Source organism: Adiantum capillus-veneris, chromosome 22 (assembly GCF_014529385.1).
Source record: "Adiantum capillus-veneris isolate H3 chromosome 22, ASM1452938v2, whole genome shotgun sequence".
Taxonomy (NCBI): domain Eukaryota; kingdom Viridiplantae; phylum Streptophyta; class Polypodiopsida; order Polypodiales; family Pteridaceae; genus Adiantum; species Adiantum capillus-veneris.
Window position 1 is genome coordinate 40,076,656 of NC_140952.1, and position 26,926 is coordinate 40,103,581.

The 26,926-nt window shown below is 44.5% G+C and overlaps 1 protein-coding gene across 1 annotated transcript in view; it reads left to right on the forward strand.

Annotated features, from left to right (window-relative positions):
• Positions 1 to 2,705: 2,705 nt before the first annotated feature.
• Positions 2,706 to 26,926, forward strand: part of LOC147429197 (Leucine-rich repeat (LRR) family protein) — a 95,145-nt gene continuing 70,924 nt past the window's right edge. Inside the window, exons 1-2 of the mRNA XM_086495678.1 lie at positions 2,706 to 2,948; positions 3,329 to 3,398. Coding sequence (XP_086351804.1) covers positions 2,850 to 2,948; positions 3,329 to 3,398 — 169 coding nt within the window. The 5' untranslated portion in view covers positions 2,706 to 2,849. The remainder of the gene's footprint in view (positions 2,949 to 3,328; positions 3,399 to 26,926) is intronic.

Below are 26,926 nucleotides of genomic sequence, written 5' to 3' on the forward strand. Positions count from 1 at the left end.
AAGTTTATGTAATGCAGCCTCGCGGTTTTGTCATAAAAGGATAAGAGGACAAAGTGTGCAGATGTAAGAAGGCTTTGTATGGGTTGAAGCAATCTCCTCGTGCTTGGTATGAGAAAGCTGACACTCATTTGGTCAAACGAGGCTTTCGTAATAGTCCAACAGAAAGCACATTGTATGTAAAGCGTGAGGGCGATGTACTTCTCATTGTGGTTCGTTATGTCGATGATTTGCTGATCACTGGACCAAATGAGAGACATTTGCTGAATTTAAGGCTGATTTGAATGCCACTTTCAAGATGAAAGATTTGGGGCTGTTGCATCATTACTTGGGTATACAACTTAAGCAATGTGATGGTGGTATTGCCTTGTGTCAGAAAAGTTACATAGAGACATTGCTATGTAAGTTTGGACTTGAGGATTGCAAACCTATTGCCACTCCCATGGAAACAGGTTTGAAGTTGAGTCTACATGATGCTGGTGACCCTGCTGATGTTACTCTTTACCAAACTGCTGTTGGCTGCCTCATTTATGTATGCAACACGAGGCCAGATATTCAGTTTGCAGTCTCACAGGTCAGCAGATTTATGCGTAGCCCAGGGTCTACGCAGTGGCAAGCTGTCAAGAGGATTTTCCACTACCTTAGTGGCACTTTACACCTTGGCTTGTTTTATCCCAAGGGGGGATCATTGCCACCAGACTTACATGCTTTTTCAGACTTAGATTGGGCTGGTTGTTTTGACACGCGAGTGTCCACAAGTGGTTTCTGTTTCATGCTTGGCAGTTCATGTATATCATGGTTGAGCAAGAAGCAACCTACTGTGGCCACTTCGAGTTGTGAGGATGAGTACATGGCAGTCTTCATAGCTATGGTTGAGTGTGTATGGCTCAGACGCCTTATGACTGATTTGGGTGTTGGACAGGACACGGCCAACACTATCTACTATGACAATCAAAGTGCATTGGCAGTTGCGAGGAACCCAGTTTTTCATGCTCGCACAAAGCACATTGAGGTGCCTTACCATTATGTTAGGGAGAGGCTCTCAGCAGGAGAGATCAACTTGGCTTATGTGCCAACACATGACAACCTTGCAGATCTTTTCACAAAGGCATTGTCTCGTGAGAAGCTTGAAGCTTTCCGCAAAGCTTTGGGCTTACTCCCCTTTGTGGACTGATCATGTCCTCAGGGCATGTCACTTCCCTTTACTCATGTGCCAGCTCTCGTTCACTGCATCACTCCAGGGGGGATTTGTTACCATACACATGTGGTAGTGATGTGTGTGAACACACTAGGACCGCCGGGGCAATTTTTCCCTCTTTAGGAGGTTTTTTCCCCGTGCAATGTATATACGCCCATCACTGTAGGGCTATCTATCTTTCCATTGCACACTAAGTAACACACTCTCTATTGTGTGCCTTGAGCTTACTTCGTCTTCTCCAAGCTGTATGCGTTTCTCTGCAACCCTAATTCCAACATATGGCCGGCCTTCAACTGTGCATACTTCCAACATGCATCTCGATACCCCCCATTGTAAGATCTAGGCCACCCAAGTGTAGGGCATAAATGAAAGTACGCCTCTCATATTTCTTCTCTAAGTTCTTGTTTAGGAGTCGTCACATGTATTTTGAATATCCCAAGATATGTATGCATTGTGAACATGATATGTACTCACCCCCTTGCCTCCTTGTAGATATGGTTGTAACTTTTTACTCCTAATATATTCAAAAGAGCGTCAACCAAGTGTAGAATATTGACTATCACCTTTCCCTCTTGAATAAGAGACATTGAGCTCAAAATACATTGTATTGATATTTGACCTAGCTTGATATTTGTTCCTACAACGTTGAAAATCTCTCTCTCTCTCTCTCTCTCTCACTCATGTTAGAAGGTTTGCCAAGCTTTTGCTTATAGGCACACATGAGTGATTGCTACGGACACTTCCCACGATGAGTGCCTGCCAAAGAAGATAATGAATAGCTATTATATCAAAAATTGGTGCCCAAAGACCGGATGAAAAGAGCAAACAAAAATTCTAAAGAAAATTTCTGAGTTGAATGTATTAATTTGGACACCACGTAGCTAAAACCGGGTGTTTCAAAATGTTTGTCAATGTCAAACACGCAAAATGAGGGGCTATTTTCTCTGATGTTCACTCCGCCTTCTGTGTACCAAAGATTGGTGGTGGTGAGCTAGTAGCGTGTGCACAACCTCTGAACTTCTGAAGGAGTCATGGCTCGCTTATGGGAATACTTTTGTGACAATTTCCAATGTACAACGCCTAGGAGCTGCCTGTTTGCAGCCTTGCAGGCCCCAGGGTGGGGTTTGCCTTGGTAAATTGGCCTAATTGGCATGAGTGCCCACTGCCGCGTGGCAATTTGGGCGAATTTACGTGCTGTTTTCGCGTGTCGGAGCAGGAACTGGGGCCGGCTCGTGCAGCAGCCTGCAGGTTTTGCAAGCACGGCTAGTCTGTCTGTCTCTCCGACTTTCACCTGCTTTTCGCCCCTATAGCTGCTTCATGTCTGCCTCCTTCCCTCTGCTTGCCTCTTTTCTTCCTGTGCTTCCTTCAACCCTTCTACTTGAAATGGGTGGTTATGTCGGGCGTTAAATATTGATTTGATCACTTTGCTGCTGTTGCTTTTTGGAGCCAGCCTTACGCTCTTCTTTAATAGAAGAGGTTAAGGGCGTTGACGCTCATAATTGATTTGATTACTTAACTTTCTCTGCATGTGCCAAAATCTCCTTTTGGGGTCAATCAATCCAGTCTGGTTAGCTTATGCCTTTCGAGCTCTGCCTTTGTCGTTCCGAGTCAATTTATACTAGGAACACAGGGCCTTTTGCCCGATTTGGAATCAATGGGTTGTTGTATGAGCAAACAGCAGGTGGCGCGCGCAAATAGGGCTGCCAAATGGAAGACGACAGGAATTGTAGGCCTACGGGACTCCAATCTCAAGGTATGCTCCCAGTTTGTTTCCGAAAGTTGCACCAGAATTTTTCTCTGTTGCAAGCTAGAAATTGCAAGGATCACTACAACAATCACACTTCAATTGCAATTGAGGAAACACAACTCAATGCATACCTTTACTCCATACACAGAGTGCATTCTTGACCTAGCATTGAAAGGCCACCTTTGCTGTAGTGTAATGATTGGGTGACGATGGCCAACATATGAATCAATGCTTAATTTCACGCAGAGCCCTGAATTGGCTAATGGTGCATTGCTGTGTCCATGCATGAGAACACCAGTTTTCTTTTGTGTAATGACGGGTACTGTAAGAGGATAAGAGACTAGCATGTTCTGGTGCTGATACTGCTTGGCTTGACTGATGCGCAGACTTTACCAAGCCAAGTGCTGGATCTTGCGAGGAGTGTTCGCACTCTTGATGTGACACACAACAAACTTGGTGAGTAAGGTTAATGAAGTTCTTTAATCATGAATTGCAATTTTAGTGTATTTTCTCTCTTTTTTGTAGCACAGAAATCAAAGCTTCATTTTGATTGCTGTACAAATCTGTAGTAAAATGATGCAAAATTTAAAACCTGACCAATCTGGTAAAATTGAGCCATGAAGGCATTATGCCACTCTTGGAATGGTGACTGGTCGCAACCAAACCAAAAGCTTCAAGGTAAAGCTCTAGAACTGAGGAGTATTTACCAAGCCCTCCTCCTCCATGCACTTCACATCTAGAGAAGGATAGTTCTTGAACTTGACCTAGTATTTCCAAATTAGCTTACCCTTCACTATCCTTTCCTTGTGTGCTAGGATTTGCGCAGGTATAAAAATTTACTCTGTTTCTTCCACCCGAGGTTGCTCCTATGGCACCTATCCTTTGAAAGGTCATAGTTGACTCGCATGAGAAGCATTATGAAGCCTCCAAGTATCTGCCAACTTAAGTCTAAAGGATACATCATTGATCTTTATCAAGACCTGGAAGGGTCTATAGTATTTCATAGGATAGAGCGTCTCTTTACCCTTCATGGCCTTCTCACACTTAAGGAGCTCCCATCACCTTCCTTTAATTGCAACCTGCGTCGATACTTGTTTGCTGCTTTCTTATGGCGTTCTTGAGACTCTTGCAAAGCCATGTTTACCTTGTCAAAGAATATGGCTAGATCCTCTACAAATGATCAGCTTGAAAGATCTTGTCCTTGGTGGACTGGATACTTTCTTGCCACCCTCGATTACCTCTATGGTACCTTCCTAGTCTATATGCAATGTTGTAAGCAAACTCCACCAATGAAAAATACTTCTCCCATTGAGACCTATGGTCAGAGATGTAACACTTCAACAAGTCCAATACCATTGAGCTAGTAATCTTTGACTGCTTATCAGTTTGTGGATGAAATGACGAAAAGAACTTGAGTAGTCCTATCCAACATGCTACTCTCCAAAGCAAACTGGTAAACTTGGGGTCTTTGTGTGACACAATAGATTTAGGCATCCGACATCTGAAGGTCTATACAACAAACAATTTAGTGAACTGATTGGCTGTTACTGATGTCACAAATTGCTGACATATCAAGCCACTGAAGACCTAACGGGTCAGGGCTCCTCGAGCCCCAACAGATCTCGGCTGAGGGGCCTAGGCCCTAAACCCTAAACCCTAAACCCTAGAAGTAGCAGAAGCAGGAGAAGACGAAGTTTTCACCAACTTACAGATCCTCGCTGAGTCGCACAGTTATTAAGGAAGGGTTAAGATTAAAACCTTAACCCCAAGCAAACTTATGGGACCCCGTGCGATAGGGCCCAAATTAATAAAATAAAGCAGGACGCTACACACAAAAACCTTACATAAAAACTGATGACGTGGTAGGCTGTACAGACCCTCTGCAAATCACACTGACATGCTGACGTTGTAGTGTACGGACGCTCGGAATTTGCACTGGCTGTTGACGTGGGGGTTGTACGGATTTCTGTATTTTGCGTTGGCAGCTTGTTAGCATTGGCTTTTGGACCAGATGTTTTTGGGTGTCATGACACTGTGAACACTAGCTTTATTTGTTGGTTTCCTTCCCTTGATCTTTATTTAATTTTTGGGACCTCTTTTTGAAATCACAAATACTTGGACATTGCAAGGTGTTGTCTGAAACGACCGTTGCCGAGAGTTACACCCCATGAGATGGCTGGGCTGATCAGTACTCGAATCTGACTAGTAAAGAAGTGGCTAGGCTCAGTTAAAGTCTTTTAGGCCCTTCGTCAAGACTTTATAAGTTGGTGGGTACTAGGAAATTAAACCAAATGGGCAAAATGGACATATGTCAATAGGAGACTAACCTGCAAGCCAACACACCATCCAGAAGCTCTCATCCCAAGATGGGGTGCCCAAATATGAGAAGGGACACTGAATTTCAGTTTTGTGAGTGGATTTTCAGGTTTGAAGCTTTACTGGAAAGCTTGCCTTCTTCCCTTGTCTCATGTAGCACGATGATTTTCTCTCGTGCATCTCTCTCTCTCCCCTTCGCACATATCGTAATTTCCCTCTAGTTGGGCTTCTAAGACGACCATATATAGTTCTGTGGGTTTTATGTGCGTTTGCCAAGGCAACAACCTTTTGAACAGGAACCGGATTAGCTGATTGCTAACCCCCCACAGGTACGCACTGTTCCATTGCGACAAATTGCGAAACTGAAGTTCTCTCGTGCGAAAACTCGTCCAAACCACAAGGGAAATGTCTCATTGCATGCGGGAGCTCCTGAGACACGTAGACGTGTTTGCTTTGCTAAAAATGATCCAAAATGGAGAATTACAGCCTGCTGTGTATATTTGCAGGTTTAGGGTTTTGCAACTAAACTGCCAGATAACATCAAGGGAGCCTGGGGGAAGCCTTGGGGTGCTTATACAAGGCTTTGGGCACCTGATAGTGACCAAAACAGGAAATTACATCACACTGGAATTGGCCTGCAGCTCATTGGAAAGCTTCTAAAATGCAAGGGAAACTGTCCTAGACGTGTTCTTTTGACGTGCAAGGGTTTTGGCGCCATTATGCTACTGAAATTGGGTCCCGTGACAGGTTTGGACAACTTGGTGAGAGTTCGGTGCAAGTGTTTGGGTGGTTTATTTGTAATTGAATAAAGAAATGCCAAAAGGGGTGCCAGTCTTTGGGGCCTAGTCATTGTCTACTTGGGAGCGCTCTAGCTACCAAGTCGTGGATTGTTTTGAAGTGGTGAATTCCAGTTACAGGTTTATTTGTGAAGTTACTTTGTGTCATATAGTACAGGGAAAGTGTTAGGTGCAGCGGAATGAATGTTGTATTTTCTCAAGATTAGTGATCTTTATTGCTCAAGGTTCCTTTTAGTATTTAGGGAAGAAGAGAGTCTTCCGTCTTATGGAGAGTGCTATGATTACGAACAAGGTGAGTGGATTGTGCGTGCAAGTGAATGAGAGTGAGAGAAGGAGAGAGAAGAGATACGACACCCGAGAAGTTGTAAAACCCTCCTCCGAAGGCCTCACTCTCGTCGGCGAGAGTGGTCTACTTTGATTGCGCATAGGTGTACAATGCCAATGCAATGGACTGATGCAACTTGGACTATGCCGATGATGACGACTTGATGGCTGAAATCTGGGATCTTCTAATCGCTGAATTTCGAGACTGTTCGGTGGCTGAAAATGACTGTTTTGGTCGATGGTTCTTGGCTGAAAATCGGTGGAGCTTTGCAATGCTTCAAGGGGTTGCTCTGCAACTTGTCAAACGCTGAAAACGCTATGTATTTGCTGCTGGTTTGGGCAGAAACTAAAAAACGCTGACCTGCTGGCTTTCCCTTGCCAAAACTTTGGGCTACATGCTCCCAAAAACGCTGTGGATCTGCAAGTAATGCTGCGTTTTATGGGCTGGACATCTGCTGCCAAAAACGCTGATTCTTGTGAGCCAAAAACTCTGGCCTTTGCTGATTTGCTAGCGACCAAAAACGCCAGAAGAAGGGCTGCTTGTAGGGGAAACAAAAACGCTTGAAGGGGATGGCGAGGCTCCACTGGGGAAGGAAAACGCCAAGAGTGTGATGAGGGTGGCGATGGAATATGCTGTGGGTGCTGAGGGGGGTACTGCTGAGAAGTTGCCTGTTGAGCGGAAAGCTCCTGCTGCCTCTTCTGCCAGAAAGTGCTAACTTGGGTTTGCTTATATATTAACTTAGCAAATTACCCTACCTACTTTTGTTGGAAAGTCACTTAAAAATAATAAGTGAAAATAACCAAAAATAGGAAAATAGGCTAAATGCACTGGAAAATTCCCCTAACTGATGCTAATGGATTCTGATGGGAATTCCGATGATCATGCTGTGTGCAACCGGAGGATATGCATCTATGCTAAGTGACTGGGCATGCACGGTCTACGAATAGACTCACAAAAGTGCCAGATCATTGCTAATCTAAACTTGACTTGACTGACGGGAACCCTGCTATGGTGTAGCTTGTCCACGGACATATAGGGTTTGGATGTGTCACGTGACAGAAAGTTAAAGATGGTTTATTTAAGGATGTGTCCACTCTGATGCGTGGGTCGTGCGGTACTTGAACTTCATAAAGGTCTGCAACGCTTGCTTCTATGGGCGGCGCCGAAGCGACTCAAAGTCTTTTGTGGCTCCTGTGATGCTTCAACTTCGTCTAGAGTCCTGCTTCTTTCGTCTTCAAGAATCTCCATGGCTGAAAATTCCTGAAACCATCTCCAACCCAAAACCATGAACATACCCATTCCATGTAAAGTGAAGGAAAAAAATCTTGTCTTCTCTAAAGACTGTGTATGCAATGTAGATGAACATAGAGACGGAGTGACAACCCGTTCATCAAACACATGCAAACAATGCGATCGAATCTTTCCTGTTTGATCGAAATCAATTAACTGTGGCAAATCACAATGGAAATGCCCATGCTTGGTGCTCATACTATCACGTGCTCTTTCGGAAACTGTGTCATGCCAAGGAAGAGACATGTAATGTGACTTCTTTACATACAAACTTTTCAACTTTTCATGAACAATCCGCATACATTCGTGCTCATCCATGAGAGAAACGTGCTCAACATACAATATGTCATGCCTAGGAAAAGGGATCACATAACGATGCTGACTAAAATACCGGAAACCTTCACGAATGAAACACTCGAACAATGCGTGCGTATCAATCATGCGAACACATAATACTTCCTGTGATGGTTCTTTGGACCAAGGCTTGAGAGCCAAGATCGCTTCTTCCGGATCTATCGAATCTTCGTGTGGGGGATCTGTGGACCTTGACTCGAAAGCCAAGATCAATTCTTGGTGATTGATCGAATCTACAACGAGGTTAGCTTCGCTAGAAAAAGCATCCACTAAAACATCATCCTTGTGAACAATCACATCATCTTCATGCAATTCATCATACTTGTCTTTTTCATCCAAATCATCATGCAAATCAGTATCATTCAAATCATCATGCTTCTCATCATCATGTAAGTTCTGTGTGTCATGCTGTGGAGAAAGAGAGACCGAGAGAATCTCCTTATCCCGAATCCTTTCAATCTTGTCTTGCATATTAGCAATGAGAGATGGAGAAGGAGAAGGATCCACTCCATGAAAAACAGTAGGAGAATCACTATCGGCATTGAGAGTTATAGTGTTAGCCGAAAAATTTATGAAAGCATCAGTTTCACGAAACCACTTAATGCCTAAAATCATATCACATCTTGAGAGAGGAGAAACAACAAATCTTCTAGTGAAGGCAGTCTGTTGAATTGCAAACGACACATCAAGGCACTCCTCCGTGATGAGAGCGTCCATACCAGGACGAAAACCAGAGACCTCGATAGGAGATCTCGGACTAACTTCGAGATTGGCTCTCTCAACAAGAGAGGAACTGATCACATCATGCATACTACCTGGGTCAAACAATATGACAAAACGGTGCCCCGACGTACGACCATAACATTTAATGAGAGAATCATCAATGGGAGGATTTTGAGAAACTGTGGGCACAATCGTGTTATCATTCATTGCATTGACAGATGTAGTGGGTGCTGTGGGTTCTTTAGATTCATTCGATTCAAGCTTAGGACATGTTCTTTTTATGTGACCCTTAATGTGACAATGAAAACAATGACCTTCCTTAGAATAAGTGCTTTGTTCTTCCAAAGTGATGTATCCTCCTACAATTCCTTGTGCTACCTTTTCATCTGTAGTAAGCTTAGGTTTAGCAATTGTGTTAGCTTTACCCTTAAAGTCATTGGAAGAATTCTTTGATGAGAGACTGTTGGAAGATTGGTTAGAAGAGTTATCATTCTTACCATTCTTACCGTTCTTACCGTTCTGCGGGTTCTGAGAAGTCTGCGAGGTACTTGTGGAAGTCTTGTTCTCCTTAGGCTTTCCCTTGTTGTGCTTCATCTCCTGTGCGAGAGCAATTGCTACCGCCTTGTTGAGATCGATTGGATTGAATACCTCGATATCGTACTTGATATACTCGTCGAATCCAAAGAGAAAAGCCTCTTTGCGCTCATCATCCGACATGTGTAATTGGGTACCTAGCTGCAAAACACGATTAGAAAAGGACATAACCGGCATACCATTTTGCTTGAGAGCGCGCCAATCGTCCTTCAATCGTGCGAGGTACTGAGGTGGCATAAACCGCGCCTTGAGCTTGTCTTGGAAATCAACCCAACTAAAAGAGGGGCGTGAAATCGTCAGCTGCCACTAGGTGCGCGGCTAGCTGTGCCTCTTGCCATGCGTGGTACCAATTGATGGCATCACCGGCAAGGTACATAGTTGCCGTCAAAACTTTGCTATTTCCTGTCTTTTTAGTTGTCGCAAAATAAGCATTAAATTGATGCAACCAAGAATGAATAACTGTAGCATCCATCTTACCGTCATACTTACTGAAAGTCAACTTTTCTGTGACTGGATGGTTGGAATCCGCATCGTGGCTTGCGCCACTTGACGAACTTCCACGATCTTTGGGTGGTTCGGTCTTCGAAGCTAGGATATGGGAAATAAAGTCTTGATGACGAATCTCCCTTTTGAGCTTCACGTTCATCGCGCTCGCGTTCAAAAGCAAGTCAATTTTCTTCTTGTTTTGCGGCAAGAGCAATGCGCTCATGTTCCTGAGCAAGGCGATTTGCTTCTTGTCTATCCATCCTGACCATCATCTGCTTGACCACTGCCTCCATAGGGTTTGGTGTAGATGGCGAAGGGTCGGAAAAACCTCCTGGTGGAGAAAATTCTTCTTCGCCTCTCTCATGCTCATCATCTCCAAGCGAAGTATCCATTCCGCTTCGAGTGATGATCATTCTGAGTGGGTTCTTGTAGGTTCTTGTGGGTTCTTAAGTTCACGAGGAACTTGGGTTCTTGGGGGTCTTGGGTTCTTAAGTTCACGAGGAACTTGGGTTCTTAGGTTCTTGAGGTTCTTGAGGTTTTCTTTCGCTTGCAAACCGCGTTGGAGAAGGATCTTCTCTTCACCCGAGTTCTACTCCTTTCTGCGAGCGCACCCCTTGGCGGCCTTGCGCTCACTCTTCAACAAAACACGATTAGGAATCGCCACGTCCAAGTAAACTTGGGTTCGTGCGACCTCAACAAGAAAAAAAATTCTTATGGTTCTTGTGGTTCTTTCCTTGAGTAATGCATAACACTTCCAAAGCTCTGATACCAATGTTAGGTGCAGCGGAATGAATGTTGTGTTTTCTCAAGATTAGTGATCTTTATTGCTCAAGGTTCCTTTTAGTTCTTAGGGAAGAAGAGAGTCTTCTGTCTTATGGAGAGTGCTATGATCACGAACAAAGTGAGTGGATTGTGCGTGCAAGTGAATGAGAGTGAGAGAAGGAGAGAGAAGAGATACGACATCCGAGAGGTTGTAAAACCCTCCTCCGAAGGCCCCACTCTCGTCGGCGAGAGTGGTCTACTTTGATTGCACAAAGGTGTACAATGCCAATGCAATGGACTGATGCAACTTGGACTATGCCAATGACGATGACGGTGGTGACGACGACGACTTGATGGCTGAAATCTGGGATCTTCTAATCGCTGAATTTCGGGACTGTTTGGTGGCTGAAAATGACTGTTTTGGTCGATGGTTCTTGGCTGAAAATTGGTGGATCTTTGCAATGCTTCAAGGGGTTGCTCTGCTACTTGTCAAACGCTGAAAACGCTATGTATTTGCTGCTGGTTTGGGTAGAAACTAAAAAACGCTGACCTGCTGGCTTTCCCTTGCCAAAACGCTGGGCTACATACTCCCAAAAATGCTGTGGATCTGCAAGTAATGCTGCGTTTTATAGGCTGGACATCTGCTGCCAAAAACGCTGATTCTTGTGAGCCAAAAACGCTGGCCTTTGCTGATCTGCTAGCGACCAAAAATGCCAGAAGAAGGGCTGCTTGTAGGGGAAACAAAAACGCTTGAAGGGGATGGCGAGGCTCCATTGGGGAAGGAAAACGCCAAGAGTGATGAGGGTGGCGATGAAATCTGTTGTGGGTGCTGAAGGGGGGTATTGCTGAGAAGTTGCCTGTTGAGCGGGAAGCTCCTGTTGCTTCTTCTGCCAGAAAGTGCTAACTTGGGTTTGCTTATATATTAACTTAGCAAAATTGCCCTACCTACTTTTGTTGGAAAGTCACTTAAAAATAATAAGTGAAAATAACGAAAAATAGGAAAATAGGCTGAATGCACTGGAAAATTCCCCTAACTGATGCTAATGGATTCTGATGGGAATTCTGATGATCATGCTGTGTGCAACCGGAGGATATGCATCTATGCTAAGTGACTGGGCATGCACGGTCTACGAATAGACTCACAAAAGTGCCAGATCACTGCTAATCTAAACTTGACTTGACTGACGGGAACCCTGCTATGGTGTAGCTTGTCCACGGACATATAGGGTTGGGATGTGTCACGTGACAGAAAGTTAAAGATGGTTTATTTAAGGGTGAAAGGTAAAGCCTACTGCCCTTTAGCAAGCCGGTTTCATGGTTCCGTTGCAGGGATAGCACCACTTTTTCCTCAAGAAGTGAGTCTTGGGCTGTTTTATGCGAAGACACAAAGTATAGGTACTTGGAATTCCACTATGGCTGACAGGACGGATGACACCAGAGAAAAGGGTTCTTCTTCGCAAGAACAGATCGGCTATTCTTTTAGTGTATGAGGTTGGGGAAAGTTCATGGCCACCACTGTCTGCACCTTTTATTGATGTGAATGCGCCTCAAGTTCAAGGGATCATGACTACGCAAATAGATGAGGGTGTGTTTAGGACAATTGCTAGTTGCTGTGAATGTGTTTACCCGGTTGATGCAGAATCCCAGGTTTGTGGAGTTTTTGCAAGTTCCACCATTGTCACAGATAAGGCAACATTCTCATCCCAAGTAAAGGATCTGTTAGAAAAAGGGTTGATTCAACCTAGTTCTTCACCCTTTTGCTCTCCAATGCTCTTAGTGCAGAAGAAAGATGGCTCTTGGTGCATGTGTATTGATTATCGTGCGTTGAATAAGAATACCATCAAGAACAGGTTTCCTATTCCAGGATTGATGATATTCTTGATCATGGGACAATTTTCAGCAGGATAGATCTTAAGAGTGGATACCATCATATTCGTATCAGATCAAAGGATGTGCACAAGACTGAATTTAGAACGACATTTGGTCTATATGAGTTTCTAGTGATGCCGCTTGGTTTTACAAATGCTCTTGCTACATTCAATAGGATGATGGATAGGATTTTCCGTCCACATCAAAAGTTTGTTGGCACATTCTTTGATGACATGATAGTCTATTCGAAGAATGAAGAGGAGCATAGGCATCATTTGACCATTGTGTTTGAAGAGTTACGCTGTAACAAGTTGCTCATCAACGGCAAGAAAAGTGAATTCTTTTTTTTCCTGAGAAAAACGTCCTTTCATTAGTTAGTAAAACTGCCCATAGGGCTACAAACCACCTCTACTGAAGAGTGCTACATAAAAAACATGGGGAGACTCTCCCAGTGAGTAAACAAAGTATGTACAATGAGGGCTAAATTACAAGATGGGAGGAGGAAAAAGCCGCACTGGTGACCGTAGTGCCATCTAGGCACACCTTGAACCATGGCGAAGAAAATGTCATGGTGAAGAAAGGCCCTGGGAGCCAAAGTCGCAAGAGAGCCTTTTTGCGTTCCCGCATGCGATCGGAGCTGCCCTGAAGTCTCTCAAACTACACCCTGAGAGTGTGAATGAGCTCCAGCCAGAAGTCACGAACAGTCTTTGCCAGTGGGACACGGTGAGCCTCTGAAGTTGCGGAAGCAGTGGGCCCGCCAGATGAATCAAAGTGTGAGGCCACAAACGAGCTCCCAACACACCTCTCTCTCACTGCACCACGCCTAGGGGGTAAGCTAGGTGGCAAGCTGGAGTGTAAGTGGACCCCCTTGGATCACTATCATCCTATTGGTGAAAGCCAAAGCCACGCCTGCTGTGCCATGGGATAGTCCCACAGACAGTGACGCTAACTCTTTAAAGCATGGCCACAAGGTGCACAGGCTATTGAGAAGCCATTGTGTACTAGCCAGCTCCCAACTAATGTAGCTCTTTGTACAACTAGCCACTGGAACATAGTAACTCTCCTCGGCTGCCTGCAGTCCCACAACTGCTCCCGAAAACCAGCTTAGCTGTGAGACCCTCCTCCTGCCAATGAAGTGCTGCAGCAGGACGAGTCTCTCTCTGTGCTGCCAGTATGTGATGTCCTAGACAAACTGTGATCAGCTGAAGAGAGAAGGGATCTGTCACAAATTGCTGACGTGACAAGCCACTAAAGAACGGATCCAACCTACAGATCCCGGCCGAGGGGCCTAAACCCTAATTGAAGAAGCAACAGACGAAGAAGCAGCAGCGGAAGAAGTTTACCAACTTGCAAAGTCTTGCCGAGCGGTCTATTTCTAAAGAAGAGCTCTCCCCAAATTACGGGACTTTGTCCAATGGTGCCCAGGGGACCTAAAGAGATTAAATAAAGCAGGACCCACACACACACACAGATTTGCGTAAACTGTTGATGACGTGGTAGCTGTACGGATGCTCGTAAAATCGCTGACATGTTGACGTGGCAGATTGTACGGACAGTCCTGAAAAACGCACTGACAGTGCCACCTGGCACTTGTGCGGATTTCCGTAATTTACACTGGCAGATTTTTACGCTAGCCTTCGGGGCGATATACTTTTGAGTTTGAAGCTTTTCATGTAATTGCTTTTCATAGGCCAAGGGCCTTTAAATTTGTGCCATGGACTCATTCTCTCGCACTCTTCCGGGTGAAGGTGCAAAGCGCGAGTAGCGGCATTGTACTGAGTTCTAGCAATATAAAGAAAAACCGAAAGCCACTCCTCGTCTCGTGTTGTGCATCTCTTTCAGTTCAGTTTTTATTTAAAGTGCTTAAAGTTGTTTAGTCTGTTCGTTTTCCGTTGGCATGTGGTGCCTGTCCCTATGACAGTGGTATTAGAGCTTCAGGTGTGTGCTTTTCTAAAACCATATCGGTTCCACCAAATAGCAGACATAGCAAATTGGCGATTTCAAAAGTTCACACCAAATTTTATTAAAGAATCTTCGTGTCCCGACCTCGGACTTATTAGCCACTCCCACCCTTACTTCATTGTGCATCGGGCGCGCTGCCGTCTTCATCGCTCTGTCTTACAGGGCATAGACGAGAAGGAGCCCAAGACATGGCGATCACGGATTCGGTTGAATACTTGCAATTTCTCCTCGATGAGCTTCGTGATATTCTTTTTTTTTTTCCCAAGAAAAAGATTCTTCTATTAGGTAATAAAACTGCCCATAGGGCTACAAACCACCTCTACTAGAGAGGGCTACATCAAAAGCATGGGGAGACTCTCCTAGTGAGTAAACAAAATATGTACAATGAGGCTAAACTACAAAATGGGAGAAGGAAAGAGCCACACTGGTGGCCGGTAATGCCATCTGGGTGCACCTTGGACCATGGTGAAGAAAGACCCTGGGCGCCAGAGTCGTAGGATTTACAGGTTATTATAGGTCAAAACAACAATACGTAGGTGTACCAAAGTTGTGGGATCACATGTATTGATGTTTGTCGCGACAAATTGAGTGAAAAGTTGAGTACAGGTGCTTGAAATTGCACATTTCAGCTGAAATTTCAGATTTGGACTCTTTTATGTAAAGAAACTGTGGCTCTGTGTATGCAAAGTCTTATGGTTGCTACTATTTGCTGAAATTTTCAGCCTGTTGCATCTCTCTTGTATACACACTTGTGGTTGAATTAAAATGGCTTCTTCCTCTTCCGCATCTGACACTAAAAGTTTGATGGAAATCAAACGGTTCGATGGTCAAGGCTTCGATCTTTGGCAAGAACGCATGCAAGGTATCCTGTTCTTAAAGGATTGTGAAGATGCATTGAACAGAATAAGCCACCAGGTTTGTCTGACGAAGAGTGGGCCAGGTTAAATGAGAAGGTATGGCCTATATCAAAATGGCTATCAATGATGACATTTTGACGGACATCAAGCGTTTGGACTCTGCTTATGTAATGTGGAAAAAGCTAAAGTCCTATTGTGAGAACACCGCGCCTGTGAACTAGGTGCATTTGATACGAAAGTTGGTGAATATGCAGCTTGATGATTCGAAGTTAGCTTCTGAGCATTTGAGTGCTTTTACAGGAGTGTTGAGTCAGCTGTTGCAGGACAGTGGGCTACAACAATTCGATGATAAGCTGAAAGCTATTTTCTTGCTTATGACATTGCCAGATACTTGGGAACCTTGGTTGTTTCCTTGAGTAACAGTCCCATCCTCACGTATGATGGTGTGAGAGGGTCTATTCTCAATGAAGAGATTAGACGCAAGTCTAGTGGGGAAGGTGGCAATTCTGCCTACAATGCAAGAGGTAGAAATCAAAAGCGTGATGCGGGCAACACGATTCAAAGTAGAAGTAAGAGCAAGACAAAGGATAAAGATGTCACTTGTTATCAATGTGGCAGAAAGGGTCACAAGAAACCCGATTGCAGGTATTTCAAGAAAGAGTGAAAAGAAAGAAGGAAACGCAAGATAAGAAGAAGAAAGATGAGAAGAAAGGGGGAAAATCAGCAGGAGATTCCTTCAAGGATGCTGAAAATGCAAATGTATCCTCTAGTGTGGTCATTGAGGAGTTGTCAGATGTTGATGACATTTTGGTTGCGACTTCATGCCCCTCAGATTTGGTGATAGCCAATGCAGAAGACATGTTTATCTCGAAGAAAGATGTCATTGATGCATTGCTTAGTGCTAATGATGGCCTATCCCAGTCATGGAAAGTGGATTTTGGTGCTTCATTCCATGTGACTCCATCTTTGGAGTGTTTTGCTACATGTGCTGCGGGCAATTATGGCAAGGTGTACCTTGGTGATAATTTTGCTTGCAACATTGAGGGAATGGGTACTATGCGTTTGGCTCTTAACAATGGTGAAGAGCTTGTGTTGAATGATGTCAGGTTTGTACCAGGCATTAAGAAAAGTTTGCTATCTGTTGGCAAGCTAGATGCACATGGTTATACTACCATCTTTGCTGGGGGTTCATGGAAGTTGCTTAAGGACTCTATGCTTGTTGCAAAAGGGTTTAAAAGAGGTACTTTGTACTATCTTCGATGTAAAGCTTTGCCTGGCAAGTTTTTTGCTGTTGGTGAAGTTGCTTCACACACGAAATTGTAGCATAAGAGACTTGGCCATATAAGCCAAAAGGGTATTGATGTGCTTTCCTCTCTGAAGAGGATCGATGTAAAAGGCAAAAACTTGGATTTTTGTAATGATTGTCTTTATGGAAAGAAAAGAAATCTTCTTATTACTATGGTGTCTCTCGCAAAGCTAATCCTCTTGATCTTATTCACTCCGATATATGCACTATGTCTGTTAGGTCTTTTGGTGGTGCATTCTATTTTGTTACATTTATTGATGACTGTACTAGGAAAGGATGGGTGTATTTGTTGAAAAGTAAGAGTGAGACTTTCAATGCTTTTAAGAAGTTTCATGCTTTTGTCACTACGCAAAAGAGTACTAAGGTTAAATGTCTCAGATCTGATAATGGAGGAGAGTATGTATCTACTGAATTTCAGCGTTTTTGTGATGAAAGTGGGATTAAAAGGAGTTGACAGTCCCTTATAATCCGTCTTCTAATGGTATGGCTGAGAGGTATAATCGTACTTTATATGAGAGAGTGCGTTGCGTGTTGTCCATCGCTAACCTTTCCCAAGAGTTTTGGGGGGAGGCATTGAAAACTGCAGTTCATATTTGCAATGGCTATCCTAATAGTACGCTGAAAAATGACATTCCAGAGGAGGTTTGGTCTGGCAAACCTGCCTCTTATGATCATTTGAAAGAATTTGGCTGCGAAGCTTTTATTCATGTACGCAATGACTTGAGAACAAAGCTTGATATGAAGTGCATTAAGAGAGTCTTCCTAGGTTATGGGGAAGAAGGTGAAGTGGGCTATAGAATGTGGTTACCATAGTTTAGAAAGGTAATTCGCAGCCGAGATGTAGTGTTCGATGAGGCAAAATTGCTTAAGAATGCTACAAAATCTGATGCTGACAAGAAAACAGTCAGATTTCAGTCTTCCGTGCCACCCATTGATGTTGAAAAAGAGCCTCATGATGCATTACCGCAAGCTGAAATTGATAATCAGCCGGTTAACCTTGAGCAAGAAGAGGTAGGACATGATATTGATGCTCCTAATGAGGATGGATAGCCACGTGAATTGGCTGAAAATGATTTTCAGCAGCCTGATAGAGTTGAAAATGAGTTGCCTTATGATGTAGAACCCTTGCCTGAGAATGTAGATTATCGGGCACGCAGGTCAACTCATTTGAGAAGGCAACCGCAGATAATTTAATCCCTCTTTGGATCATGTAATATTGACAGATGAGGGTGAACCTCTTACATATAAAGAGGCCAAATCATGTTAGTCAAGCAGTAAGTGGGAGCTTCCAATGCAAGAGGAAATGAAATCCTTGTATGCAAATGATACTTGGGATCTTGTGCCATTGCCTAAAGGGAGAAAGACTCTTCCTAACAAATGGATGTACAAGATTAAGATTGCGGATGAAAAACCCAAGTACAAGGCAAGATTGGTTGCAAAAGGATATGCACAGAAAGAAGGAATTGATTTTCAAGAAATCTTTTCCCCTGTTGTAAAGCTTACAACTTTACGTATCCTTTTTGCTCTCGTTGCGTTGCTTGATTTGGAATTGAATCAAATGGATGTAAAGATAGTGTTTTTGCATGGTGACATTGAAGAGGACATATAGATGAAACAACCTAAAGGTTTTGTAGTTTCTACATGCGAGGAACTTGTATGCAAACTGAAAAAGGCTCTGTATGGTTTGAGACAATCATCACGATAGTGGTATAAGAAGTTTGACACTTTTATACTGTCTCAAGGCTTTAAACGCAACTATGTAGATCATTGTTTGTATACGAAAAGGGATGAAGATGGTAGTCCCATCATACTTGTTCTCTATGTAGATGACATGCTGCTTGCCGGGAAACATAAGAGTAGTCTTGATGCTTTGAAACGTAAGCTAGATTCAGCATTTGCTATGCAGAGCATATTTTGGGCATGCATATTAAAAGAGATAGAAAGCTGAAATTGTTGTTTTTATCTCAAGAAAGGTACATTGCAAAAGTACTTGACAGATTTAATATGGTTGATGCTAAGCCTCTTGGAGTACTTTTACCTCCATATACTAAGCTTAGCAAAGCAGATTGCCCAAAGGATGAGGTAACATTGAAAGCAATGAAGGGAATCTCTTATGCATCAGCTTGTGGTTCTCTTATGTATTCTATGGTTGCCACTCGTCCTGACATTGTTTATGCAGTGGGAGTTGTTAGTCGATACATGTCGAATCCTGGCAAAGCGCATTTGGGAATCTGTGAAATGCATTATGAGATATTTGAAAGGTACACAATCAAAGTGTATTTGTTATGGCAAAAGTGACTTAAAGTTGCAAGGATATTGTGATGCAGACATGGCAGGTGACATGGATACCAAGAAATCTACCAGTGTAAGGTGCTGTCACGTGACACATCCAACCCTATGTGTCCGTGGACAAGCTACAACATGATCAGAGTTCAGTCCGTCCAGTCAGTCTAGATTAGAAGTGATCTGGCACTTTTGTGAGTCTATTCGTAGACTGTGCATGCCCAGTCACTTGGTGTAGATGCATATCCTCTGGTTGCACACAACATGATCATCAGTATTCCCTTCAGAATCCATCAGATTCAGTCAGGGGAATTTTCCAGTGCATTTAGCCTATTTTCCCTATTTTTGACATTTTTCACTTATTATTTTTAAGTGACTTTCCAACAAAAGTAGGTAGGGCAATTTTGCTAAGAAAATATATAAGCAAACCCAAGTTAGCACTTTCTGGCAGAAGAGGCAGCAGGAGCACATGCTCAACAGACACCTTCTCAGCAAGAACCCGCAGAACCCCCAGCACCCTTGGCGTTTTTAGTCTCCATCCTCGCCACAGATACCCCAACGTTTTTGGACTTCCTCAGCACCTCCCCAATACCTAGCGTTTGCAGATTTGCTTGATCGCCATCAGTACTTAGTCCTAGCGTTTTCCAGATCATCGCCAGCAGTACCAGAATTGCAGCGTTTTCACTAACGCCAGCAGGCAGCCCCAGCGTTTTTGGTTTTCAGCCTCAATCGCATCAGATGCAGCAGCGTTTTCCGCTTTGAAGACGGTAGCAGATTCAGCCCTAGTTGGTTGCAGAAGATCTCCATTTTCAGCCCATAAAAACGCAGCCAAAACAGTCATTTTCAGCCATCGAAACAGCCCCGAAATTCAGCAGTTAGAAGATCACAGATTTCAGCCCTAAAGTCGTCGTTGTCATCACCGTCGTCGTCATCGGCATAGTCCAAGTTGCATCAGTCCATTGCATCCGCATTGTACCACTTTGTGCAATCAATAAGTAGACCACTCTCGCCGACGAGAGTGGGGCCTTCGGAGGAGGGTTTTACGTCTGTGGTGTCGTATCTCTCTTCTCTCTATCTCTCAGTCTCATTCACTTGCACGCACAGTGTCCATTTACTTTGTTTGTGATCATAGCACCTTCCATTAAGAACGGAAGGCTCTACCTTCCATAAGAACTAAAAGGAACCTTGAGCACAGTTCGGAGCACTCATCATGAGCAAAGCGCAAACATTCATTCCGCTGTGTTAGGTGTAGCGGAATGAATGTTGTTCTTTCTCAAGATGAGTGTTCCATATTTTGCTCAAGGTTCCTTTTAGTTCTTATGGAAGGGAGAGCCTTCCGTTCTTAATGGAGAGTGCTATGATCCCGAACAAAGTGAGTGGATACTGTGCGTGCAAGTGTATGAGACTGAGAGATAGAGAGAAGAGAGATACGACACCAGAGACGTAAAACCCTCCTCCGAAGGCCCCACTCTCGTTGGCGAGAGTGGTCTACGATTGATTGCACAAACGGGTACAATGATGATGCATGAAAGTGATGCAGGTCTAGGCTATGTCGACGATGACAACCAGATGGCGAGGCCAACAATAGGGCTGAAATCTGTGTGGATCTAACTGCTGTCCAACAACGCTCACTGCTGAATTCTGCTGCATGTAAAACGCTGATCTTCGGGCTGACTTTATGCTGCTAGAAAAACGCTGAAATTGCCTGATAAAAATGCTGATGACTGCTGTGTTTTAGGGCTGAAAACGCTGCTGTCCTGCTGCGGGTTAAGGCTGAAAACGCAGGTTTTAGGTGTCGCTGGTCAAGACCGAAAACGCTAGATGCAAATGGGGGTGAAGCTATGCGTCCCTGCTGAAATTGCCAAGGCAAAGGGATGGCTAGCGATGATGCAAAACGCAAGGGCTGAGGGAGGGAAAAACGCCAAGGCAAGGGTGATGGAAAATGCCAATAGGATCTTGGAGAGTCTTGCTGAGAGAGGGGGAAACCTGTCGCCAATGGCCTGCTGTTCTCCTTGCTCATCTGCTGTTTAGGGCTAACTTTGGTTTGCTTATATATTTTCTTACCCAAATTGCCCTACATACTTTTGTTGGAAAGTCACTTAATAATAAGTGAAAAATGTCAAAAATAGGTAAAATAGGCTAAATGCAGTGGAAAAATCCCCTAACTGATTCTAATGGTTTCTGATGGGAATGCTTATGATCATCTATGTGCAACGAGAGGATATGCATCTATACTAAGTGACTGGGCATGCACGGTCTACGAATAGACTCACAAAAAGTGCCAGATCACTTCTAATCTAGACTGACTGGATTGATGGAAACCCTGTTATGGTGTAGCTTGTCCACGGACACATAGGGTTGGATGTGTCACATGACTTCCCCTTCTTTTTAAAGTGAGGTACTGGTACCGAGCTGCATGGCTTGCTTGTAGTCTGCCAATAACTCTGGATAATCCTTGAAAAACTCTTCGTCTACCCACACCGCTTCGTGGGTTCCTTTATCCTTGAAATTCAAAAAGTATTGTCGCACTTGCTTCTTCAAACCATGGCGAAACCGATGCAACAACACTTGCTCCGGCTCCATGACTTCAGCATCATCGATGATCTCCAATTCTTCTTCTTCCGAAATGTCCTTTGGAGGTGTTCCCCTGAAACACTTTCAACCAAGAAACATGGAAAACGTTGTGCATTGACCATGAGTTAGGCAACTGTAATTTCATTGAAACCATCGACCATACATATGAAAAGACAACTTTGGACACTTCTTTCCAACTTGCTTAAGACGTTGCTTCATGATTCTTAAATACACCCAATCGCCTTCCTTGATCGAAACATCCTGACGATGCTTATTAGTCTGTCGTGAATAAGATTCTTGACCCTTGCTTAGCCGAAGCTTCACACTCAGAAATCTCATCCAATGACTGACTTTCAGCATTGGCATCAGGCATTTGACTGACCGAGCGAGTCAAAAGTGATTGGAATGGACGGCCAAAAGCTGCCTCATACGGAGTTCGACCAATAGCAGAAGAAAAAGTCTCATTCAAAATAGCTTGTACCAATGGGAGATAGAGCTCCCATTGAGACTGCTGATCATGCACATACGACTTTAAAACATGAAAAGCCAATTGATTGTAAATTTCTGTTTGACCATCTGACTGTGGATGAAAAGCCGATGAAAAATTCAACTTAATGCCAAAATTTTCAAAGAGTGTGCGCCAAAAATTGGACGTGAACTTAACATCCCTATCCGAAACAATTGATTCTAGCAAACCACATAGAGGGTACCAATGCTTAATGAACAACCGTGCTACATCTTGTGCAGTAACTGTGGCTTTACAAGGAATCGACATGCAAAACTTGCTGAAACGATCAACAATTGAACACTCAAACATTGAGTGTTCCTTGAATGCAAACTTGGTGGTAGGTTAGTCACAAAATCCATGGAAATATCCTGAAAAGGTCCATCGGGAATAGGCAGCGGAAGCAAGAGGCCTTGCTGCTTACCCCGAGGAGCTTTTACTTTTTGACATATAGTGCACTGTGTGACATTACGAAACACATCTTTCCGCATTTTAGGCCAATAAAAGAATCTTTCGATTTTTTCCAAGGTGGTGTTCATTCCTCTGTGCCCACCTGTGAGAGAATCATGTGCATCATGCAATATGGTTGGCCTGAGAGATGGCAACACACATAAACATTGATGAAAAAACAACAATCCATCACGAATGAAATAGTTGCTTGGCGCGTGGGAAGCAAGAGCGAGCAACCAATGCTTATCAAACTCGGAATCCGCATACTGATTCTTCATGCTGTCAAAAGACTCACCCTGAATAGAAAATGTGGTTCTTGACTCAAGAGCCAAAATCTGTCCTTTGTGACTCAACGCATCTGTAAACAGGGTTAGCTTTTCCAGGCAAATGAGATAGTTGCTTGGCCCTTGGGAAGCAAGAGCCTGCTACCAATGCTTACCAAACTCGGAATCCGCATACTGATTCTTCATGCTGTTAAAAGACTCACCCTGAATAGAAAATGTGGTTCTTGACTCGAGCCAAAATCTGTCCTTTGCGACTCAACACATTTGCAACAGGGTTAGCTTTTCCAGGCACATACTCAATCAAACCTCCAAATTGCTTAAAAAATTGTGACCATCGTACTTGGCGATCACTCGAATGTGCACTTACCATAAAGAAAATGCTTCCAATTCTTAAGAGAGTGAATGACAGACAAAAGTTCTTTCTCATAAACTGAATAATTCTTTTCCGCACTATTGAGCTTTCGGCTAAGGAAAGCTACAGGACGACCATGCTGTTGAAGCACAGCGCCTATGGCGACATTGCTCGCATCCGTCCATACCTCAAAGGGATCATCCCAAGAGGCAAAGATAAGACACGGTGCTTCTGTGACCGCATCCTTGAGAGCTGCGAAAGCCTCAATGGCTGCTTCGGGCAAGTCTACGCGCTGACGGCGAGTCGTTACTCCTTGCAAAACATCAGTCATAGGTGCAGCTGCCAGCAATGCGTGCAAAATTCTCTATGTGCGAACTATATGCTTGACATAACCCAAGAAACAAACGCACATCATATGTAGTTTTGGGCAAATCCCAATTACGAACCTGTTCCACCTTCGCGGGATCTAGCTTGACGCCTTCTGCAGAAATAATATAACCCAGATAAGTGACTTTAGTAAGAAAAAATTCAGATTTCTTAGCTACAATGTACAAGTGACACTCATCCAAACGAGTTAGTACCCTTTCGACATCTCTTTCATGTTGTTCCCACGATGCATAAAAAATGAGAATATCATCTAAAAAGATGAACACACATACACCGACCATATTGCCGAAACGACTTACCATGAGACGATTAAATGTACCCACGGCACCTGTATATCCAAAAGGCATAACAATATACTTCCATTGCCCTCGCTCGGTGCGAAAAGCAGTCTTGAAAATGTCGCCTTTGAATATCCGCACCTGATGATATCCACTTCTGAGATTGACCTTGCTGAAAACCTTTGCTCCATTGAGCCTATCCAAGATATACTAAATGCGAGGCATCAGAAACTTGTTCTTGACGGTCATCTTGTTTAATGCCCTGTAATCAACACACAAACGAGACGAACGATCCTTCTTGCGAACAAACAAAATAGGAGCAGCAAAAGGACTTACACTAGGGCGTATGATTCCTCTAGCCACCAACTCCGTGAGTTGTCGCTCTAATTCTTCCTCCTGTGTCGTTCAATCGATAGGGAGCCTTACTGACAGGCTATGCCCCCTCCATAAGCTCAATGCGATGGTCCTCCGGCTGCTCGGGTGGGAGACGAGGTGGAAGATCATCTTGCAAAAAGAGACGTTTAAACTTCGTAAACAACTCTGAATACTTAGCTGGATGCTTGATGCTCTGGGAAACTGGAGCAGCATAGATGAATGCCGCTTGTGCTCCTCGTCGTAATTCAGGCTTTACCTACACATGAGAGATGAGAGGCAAAGAATGCAAGCTCTCCTCTGCACGAATGATGAGGGGGGAATCAGTTTTGGCATGTAAAGTGAGAGTGTTAGCCTCCCAATCAATGAGAGGGTTGAGTTCATGAAACCATCTTATGCCCAAAATCATATCACATCTTGAGAGAGGAGACACAAGAAATTTCCTATTGAAAGAAGCTTGTTGAACGGTAAACATCACATCAAGGCACTCCTTCGTGATGAGAGAGTCCATACCAAGAGTGAATCCAGAAACCTCGAGAGGAGATTTTTGACTAACCTCTAGGCGGGCTCTCTCAACAAGAGAGGGACTAATCACATCATGCATACTGCCTGGATCAAACAATATGATAAAACGCTGACCCTTTACATGACCATAACACTTCATGAGGGGCTTATCAATGTGTGTGTCAGAGTCATGAGAAGATGCAGGTTGGTGTGTGATAGTGCTTGTGGTTGTTGTGGGTGCCTTTTGTTCTTTAGGTGGGACTGTCCTAGGACAGGCCTTCTTAATGTGACCCTTGACGTGACATTAAAAACATCTACCTTCTTTAGCATAAATCACTTGTTCTTCAGCCGTGATGTATCCTTCTTGTGAAGCTTTTTCATCTGGGGTTAGCTTAGGTTTTGCAGGTGCTTTAGCTTTACCCTTAGATTCATTGTTAGAGTTCTTTTCCGAGGAATCAGAGGAAGGACTAGAAGAATTACCATTCTTACCATTCTTACCGTTCTTACCATTGTGCATGGTCTGAGAATTCTGAGAGGTCCCTTGAGAAGTCTTGTTCTCCTTAGGCTTTCCCTTGTTGTGCTTCATCTCTTGGGGGAGAGCAATCGCTACCGCCTTGTTGAGATCCGCAGGGTCAAAGACTTCTACATCAAACTTGATGTATTTTTTTTTTTCCGAGAAAGAGATCCTTCTATTAGTTAATGAAAACTGCCCATAGGGCTACATCCTCCTCTGCAAGAGAGGGCTACAACAAGCATGATGGGGAGACTCCCAATGAAAAACAACATATATACAATGAGGCTAAATCAAGAGATGGGAGGAGGGAAGAGCCACACAGGTGGACAGCAGTGCCATCTGAGCACCCCTTGGACAATGGTGTAAAAAGGCCCTGGGCACCAGAGTCGAAGGAAAGCCTCGCGGCGCTCCCGCATGCGGTCGGAGCTACCCTGTAGTCCCTCAAAATGTCCTCTGAGAGTATGGATCAGCTCTAGCCAAAAGTCACGAACAGTCTCTGCTGGTGGCACAGGGCGAGCCTCAAAGATGCGGAAACAGCGGGCCCGCCAGATGAACCACAGTGTCAGGCCACTGATGAGCTCCCAACACTCCTCTCTCTCACTGCACCACTCCTGTGGAGTAAGCTCTGTAGCAGGTTGGAGTGTAGGTTGCCCCCCCTACATCACTATCATCCTGCTGGTGGAAGATAGCTCAAACTGAAGTGCCGGGCCGGTGAGTGTGAACCAGGCCGCTGCCCCCCAAGTGTACTGTCAAGCTGTGGAGAGAGCAGGCATCAGCCGAAGAACTCGTAGCCACACCTGCTGAGCCGAGGGACAGTCCCAAAGACGACGACGTTGACTCTCCACCAACTGGTCACAGGCTGCACATGCGGCCGAGAGACCACCATGCACAAGCCAACTCCCTACTGCCGTGGCTTTGTGTGTAACCAACCACTGAAACAAAGTGACGCGCCTTGGCTGTCTGGAGTCCCACAACGTCTGCCAAAAGGCTGCCAAGAACTCAACTGTGAGGCCCTCCTCCTGCCAATGACGTGCTACAGCGGGGCGGGCCTCTCTCTGTGCTGCAAGTATATGACATCCAAGCCGAACAGTGTACTGAAAGAAGGGGACTCCTGGGTGGTCTGCAGAAGAGAGGGGGTCCCTCCATAGCCACTCACTAGGATCCCATTGTACTCGTGCCAGTGGACAACACTCCCAAGCCCATAGCCTCCAGTGTCCAGTCTCAAGAGCTGCTGGGTCAGGGTCTATGACGCAAGTCCTCCCACAAATGCCCACAACTTAGATCCTCTGGAAACAGCACTGTGCTACCTGCGGGGCCTCCACTGCAACTCGCTGTAATCGTCCCCCACCGTGAAGCTCGAAGAACAGGGCTGGGACAGTCTCTGAGCAGGCCCTAACGGAAATGAGAACCTCCAGTCGTATGAAGGCTCCCATCCACCTGGGTGCTACTGGCTCGAGAGGCGTGAGCCACTCAGCTGGAACTGACTCTGAGATGTCATGACACATGCTCTGCACCCCTCTCATGCCCTGCAGCTGGAAACCCTACACCTCCTCTGACAAACCTGTGAACTCTAGCCAGTCACCTAGAGAGCGCGTTGGACCTGCTGCCATGGGACCCCAAGAAACATGAGGCCGATTCCCAACCAAGTGGCCTCTCTGAGTGCTAACCATGGGGTTCCAGACGAGGGGCTGCCGTAGGCGCTCCTCCGTGCACGTCGGCTGTCTCTACTCTAGGCCACGCCGTAAGAGCTCCCAAGATCGAAGCAAACTCACAGTGAAACGGTCCTCCAGTCTCCTGCTCAAACCAACTCGGCGCAACTCTGTAAAGATCCATCTGGTCG